This window comes from Cucurbita maxima, unplaced genomic scaffold, assembly GCF_002738345.1.
Source record: "Cucurbita maxima cultivar Rimu unplaced genomic scaffold, Cmax_1.0 Cma_Scf00440, whole genome shotgun sequence".
Lineage (NCBI taxonomy): Eukaryota > Viridiplantae > Streptophyta > Magnoliopsida > Cucurbitales > Cucurbitaceae > Cucurbita > Cucurbita maxima.
Genome location: NW_019272456.1, coordinates 1 through 5,781, shown reverse-complemented (window position 1 = coordinate 5,781; position 5,781 = coordinate 1). Strand labels below are relative to the sequence as shown.

The window sequence follows — 5,781 nt, the reverse complement described above, 5'->3', positions numbered from 1 at the left end:
AATCCGTTTTTTTTTTTTTTTTTGGTCTCATCAATCCTAATAATCAGTATAACCTTCTTGTTCTCATAATTTAAGATTTCAATACGGCGGTCGGACATAAGCATACCCGTCGTGGCCGAGCTGAACGCCGTTGGGCATCATGTCGGGCAGTAAATTATACAACGGCAAAGTGGGATCCGGCATCCCAGTTGGCATCTGCCCACCGCCTCTAATTTCCTGTGGTGGGCTTGTAGCGCCGCCGTGTGAGGCGGATCCACTGCCAATTTCATGATCCTCTGGATCTTCAAGAGGCAACCTTTCATAAGTGGCATTAGAAAAAGTAGCAGCAATTACCATAATAGGACCGGCCGCCACAAGCGACCCAACAACGCTCCCGCCGACGACCTGCCCCTGACCGCCCGACAAGTAAACGGTCAGCCCGGTGGATCCGGGTGGGGCTGGACCGGGTAAAAACGCGCCGGTTAAAGAGAGAATCTCAAACCTTCCTTGGAGTGGCATTACCGAACCGGGAGATGTAGGCTGACGTAAAGTGACGTTAGCGACCAAGCCGGTTGCACTGAGAACGCAGACGCCACGCTGGCGCTTCCGAGCGAATTGGGCGATGGAATTCGCCACGTCAGATCCGGCAGCCACCTCTAGAACGTAGCTCCGAAGGGCGTTGGGACTGTCACGTGTGACAAAGATGGGGGGTTTTGGTTTGTTTTTAGATCCAGGTGGACGCCCTCTTGGTCTCCGGTTTCCGGTTTCCACAGCACCTTCTTTCGGTTCATCACGGTTGTTGTCATCGTCGTCGTCCTCTCGGCTTCCGCTTCCTCCGCCGCTGTTTTCATCGCTTTGTTTGAAGATTGGTGAGTTGACCGCCGCCGGGTGATGATGATCCAGCCCCGGCAGCCCTACCTGCGTGGTCCACCAAGGATTCGCCAGACCTAAAATTCAATTAAATTCCTAGAAAACTATTTAAAAAAAAAAAAAAGGTGAAATCTTGAAATGAATTGGATCAATGAAATTGATGCGAGTAGAGGGTTTTGAGGGAAAAAGAGAGAGACCCTTTTGTTAGTTTAGAGAGACAAGAAAAACCCATATTTTAGTTTGGAAGAAAGATGCAAAGGGAAGGGAAGAAAAGAGGAAAACCCTTTGCACCACTTCTTGTTGCAGTAATGGAATGGAGGGAATCAAAGCCCCAATACAGAAGAATAAACCCAGAGATGGGGAAGCACTAAGTAATGGGGTCAAACACTCAACCCTCTATTTTATTTTTTTAACTGTCTGTGGGATTGAATTGGAGGACATATCACAATTATTAAATTATACCCAAAAAAAAAAATGTATTTTTTGTGGAAATTTTGTTGTGTAACAACCAAACAAAATGAATTATTTGATTAATTAAAATAAATAAATATATATATATATATCTATAGGGTGATCGGCTCTGCTTTTAGGGGTTCTTGGAAATTAGGGTTTGGTGGGTTTGGGTGGCGTGCGCGTGGGGAGGGGTAGCCTCAGCCCTTCTGTCTCTCTCTCTCTCTCTCTCTCGAAAGAAGAGAAGTGGGAGTGGTGACAGGACAATGGGATGGGCCTTAACACTAGCCCATTCTGTTCTAATTGGGCTTTTATTTTCCTTTTGTTTCTCTTGTATTCTTCCTATTTTTTCTATTGGACGATGAAAGTCCTAATTTAGGGAATGATCATGGGTTTATAAGTGAGGAATACTAACTCCAATGGTATGAGGCCTTTTGGAAAGCCCAAAACAAAGCCATGAGAGCTTATGCGAGTCGTGTTCGTTAATAATGAAAAGGCTCTTCTAATTCTTCTCGTTAAGGTTACAAGTGACGATCTTCATCTAAATTATCTATATCTTCATTTTTTATTATGCTTTTTTTCTATAGAACGATACCAATAATTATTGTTGTCAAAATCTAGTAGAGAAAAATGTATTTGGCCTTTGGATAAGGACAACAATAAAAATAAAAATAGAGATAATTGATTGGTGGGTAACCTAATTTTCTATTTTTTCATTTATTTATGAAGAGGTAAAATAATTATTCTCAACAGAAAGTATTCCCCTTTCCACACTAAACATCCCATTATATACAATATTCTCAACAATTCTATCCACAATTTTATTTCTTTTTGACTTTTTGAAGTTGGATTAAAATTAAAATTGCACTTTTAATTATATGGATCAAAACATTAATAATGTAATATAAATTTTTAGGAATTTGTGAAAAAAAATTGTTCAAATTATCATATCTTTCATGTGACTAATTAAGATTAAACATGGTAGATTTGAAAAATATAATTAAAATATTTTTTATATTTTCTTTTAGAAAATAACTAAATTTCTATTCGGATATTACGGATATTACTATTGTTGAACTAAAAAAATCATTTAAAAAAATGTTAGTGCATAGAAATGCGTGCCAATTTCTCGTCCTCCTTATTTATTAAGAGCACAACACGAATTGAAGCAGCTTATTGAAGAACCATGTGCACACTTGAGAGGCGTGGCAATCTCTTCATCATCACCCTCACCGGCGACGACGAGCACTGGATCGGCCCACCCTTCATTTCCTCCTTCCTCTCTCTTCTCACCCAAATCAACTCCCAAGCCACTCCCGGTTCCGTTCTGATCACCACCTCCCATGGCCGCTTCTTCTCCAATGGCTTCCACCTTCCCTGGGCTCAATCCGCTGCCTCCAAATCCGCCGCTAGAGACCGCATACTCCACATGGTTCATATCTTCAAGCCTGTCCTCGCCGCCCTTCTCTCTCTCCCCATGCCCACCATCGCCGCTGTCTCCGGCCATGCCGCCGCCGCAGGTTTTGCTCTCGCTCTTAGCCATGATTACGTCCTGATGAGGCGCGATAAAGGCGTGCTCTACATGAGCGAGGTCAGTTAACTAAATCATAATTCATAAACTTTCTTATACAAATAAACGTAATATTTATTTTAATCCAAATATGTTGTAAAAATTCTTCAAATAAACTATATGCAAAATAAGATTTAAAGGTAATATGACCATAAGTTTTTTTTTTTTTTTTTAATAAATAATTTACAATAATTTGAAGTGATAATATCTTGACCCAATTAACATAATTTAATAAGAATTCACGTTTATTAATTCAAATATTAAATAGTAACAAAGTAAATTATCATTCATAAACACATTTATACCAATCAAACAATTAAAAATTGACAATAAAATATCTAATTATTAGACACAAATTTAAAAGTGGGAGGAGTAAAACTTGTAATTTATTATTCATGACAGATTGACTTGGGTTTTACATTGCCCGATTACTTTGCGGCATTGATGAGGTCGAAGATCGGGTCAGCCTCGGTTCGTCGAGACGTGTTGCTGGCAGGGATGAAGGTGAATGGTGAAACAGCAGTGAAGTTGGGAATCACAGATGCAGCACACGACGGCGAGGAGGCACTGATGGAGGCGGCGGTGGCGATGGGGGAGAAGTTGGCAAAGAGGAAGTGGGAAGGAGAAGCTTACGCGGAGATTAGGAAGAGTCTGTATCCTGAAATGTCTCCGTTACTTAATGAACTGAGTGGAAAGCTGTAAAGAGGTGAAGAGGTAATGTAAAGGAAGTATTTGTACTCTGATGTGTCGTACAATTTCATTATCATCCATTATGGATTTTTTAGTCTGACGTTCTCCCAACTGAGCTATGAGTAATCCCCACCTTCTCGATTTGATTATGGGCTTTGGTAACTCCATAAACAATAAATTGCTTCAGCATAATGATAAAGTTTTCTCCATTCCAGAATCTGAGCCCAATCTTCACTAAATTTATATGATGAAATAAAATCATAAAGATCATACTAAAAGAAAGAACTGAGAAGCACAGGGAACTAAACTAACATCATTTATGTACATATTTGCCCAAATGCTGAGAAGTTTGTGCTAGAATTAGCAAATAGCAGAAACAGACCTTTTAGGAGTTCATGTAGCACATCGCTTGTGCTTGAAGATAATAAGAATCCTTGTATTTTCTGCCACTTGCAACAAAAATTCCGCTGTTAATCCAGTCTTCACGATGTATCCAAGCATCCCGCCCAAAATCAAGCACTCCAATAATCTGTCACATTTTTATCATATACTATTATTCTAATGGATTTGAATTTTCAAGAAAAATGTTAAGAACGATAGCTTGTAAACTCTGCTGCAGCTAAAGATTTCTGATAATTTCACTATGTATTATTCTATTATTCAACATACTATATAGAGGAAGGGAAATTGTGTTGAGGATTGTTGGGAGAGGAGTCTCACAATTCGCTAATTAAAGGGAAAAGGCAAAATAAATTAATAATAATAAATGTGAATAGACGTCTTTTAATGGCATTCAACTTACCGCTCCGCCTTTCCATGATGCAAAAGAAGGGTTTGTTCTTGATTGTAACACCTATTTGGAACACATCGTTCAGTCATATAATTAGTTTAAAGTGGACAAGAACTTATAGAGGGCCATTGATAATCTAATATTAATGTGGTACTAAATTCAAATAATTTCCAAATTCGATGATCTAGACGTAAGGAAATGACTTATGTTATATGCAATCTAACCTCAACAGTGTCTATCGCTTCATTTGAAGGAATTGCATGCAAGACTCTGCAAAGGGAAACAAAAAAACATATAGAAGAGCGTTAAAATATCAAGCACAAGTAGATCACTCCCAAAGAGTACTTCAGACACTGAGATGACAAGGATGAAGATATACTGCCATTAACCTATGTTCCTAGAATGAACCTTTCTATGCATTTGTCCACATCCATAAAGTGAAAACCCTATCCAACTGCAATAGTATCAGTGCTCCACAAGTTTGGAATGTTAAACGGTTGCAAAAGGAATTCAGCCAAACATTTTTATGAGATGGTACTTAAATTGAGAGCTTGATGGGCTAAATGGACAATCATTCAACCCTGAATTTATATATTTTATATTACTAAGGTTGATGAATCACTCCCGAGTTCAAAATTATCCAGAAACAAATTTCCATCTGTTGTATGGAACTCAAATGACGTTCTTTGTGCTTATTTGCACAATCAATAAAAAATATAAAGAAAAATTGAAACAACATATGATCTTGAAGCTTAAGACAACAACAAACCTTTCCTCCATTGCAGGAACAAGACCCCTTGTCAGAGCCACCCCACCAACCTAAAGTCCAAAACAATATTATTTCCTCTGTCCATATCAAATATATGGAATTTGCACTTTGTACACTTCAACTGAAATTCAAAACTTCATGAAAAAGAAACTTACTAACTGTATGCTTAAGAACAGTTTCCTCTGGAGGTCAATCCGCCCTGTTCAGTAATCAAGGAGCATAACCATTAAAATCTCACATGCTGGTAGGAAAAAAAAAATGCCCAAGGCTTGCCGTATACCTGTTGAGAGGATGCTGCTGGTGATAGCTTCAGCAAGACCAACGTTCTCTTCTTTCTTTGGTTTAGTTGCATAAACTGGGTAGGTATCCCACATAGGGAAATTAACGTTAACGCCAGGATATACATTATCGGGTAAATCAGGTCTTCTGGAGTACTCTGTATGCCATGTATCTTCCAGCATATCCTCATGGTCATGAAACCTAAAAATATCATCACTAAATTTTCAGAATAATCGCCATACAGCTATGATTTGACATGAAAACTAGTTGAAAATGATTATCAGTTACTGACCATGCACGGGGTGGTGGTGGATACACATCTGGAACCAATAGCATTGGGAAGAACAATCCCATAGGTGGTACCTGGTGGGGGGGGGGGGGGGG

General features: G+C 39.0%; 3 protein-coding genes across 3 annotated transcripts; 1 reads left to right on the top strand and 2 right to left on the bottom strand.

Moving 5' to 3' along the window:
* Nucleotides 1–8: 8 nt before the first annotated feature.
* Nucleotides 9–933, bottom strand: LOC111474518 (AT-hook motif nuclear-localized protein 20-like; the record flags this gene model as incomplete). The annotated part of the gene is made up of 1 exon (XM_023119568.1): nucleotides 9–933. A coding segment is annotated over one exon (855 nt), but the record flags the coding sequence as incomplete, so codon positions are not given.
* Nucleotides 934–2,403: 1,470 nt separating this feature from the next.
* LOC111474523 (enoyl-CoA delta isomerase 2, peroxisomal-like) lies at nucleotides 2,404–3,659 on the top strand. The gene is made up of 2 exons (XM_023119573.1): nucleotides 2,404–2,890; nucleotides 3,272–3,659. The coding sequence occupies exons 1-2, from the start codon at nucleotides 2,486–2,488 to the stop codon at nucleotides 3,569–3,571; spliced, it is 705 nt and encodes a 234-aa protein (XP_022975341.1). The 5' UTR covers nucleotides 2,404–2,485; the 3' UTR covers nucleotides 3,572–3,659.
* A 203-nt stretch (nucleotides 3,660–3,862) lies between these two features.
* LOC111474524 (actin-related protein 9-like) lies at nucleotides 3,863–5,758 on the bottom strand. Its single transcript, XM_023119575.1, has 7 exons — nucleotides 5,690–5,758; nucleotides 5,399–5,613; nucleotides 5,274–5,317; nucleotides 5,119–5,168; nucleotides 4,574–4,619; nucleotides 4,362–4,412; nucleotides 3,863–4,088 (listed from the first exon to the last, which is right to left on the bottom strand). The coding sequence occupies exons 1-7, from the start codon at nucleotides 5,749–5,751 to the stop codon at nucleotides 3,945–3,947; spliced, it is 612 nt and encodes a 203-aa protein (XP_022975343.1). The 5' UTR covers nucleotides 5,752–5,758; the 3' UTR covers nucleotides 3,863–3,944.
* Nucleotides 5,759–5,781: the final 23 nt, after the last annotated feature.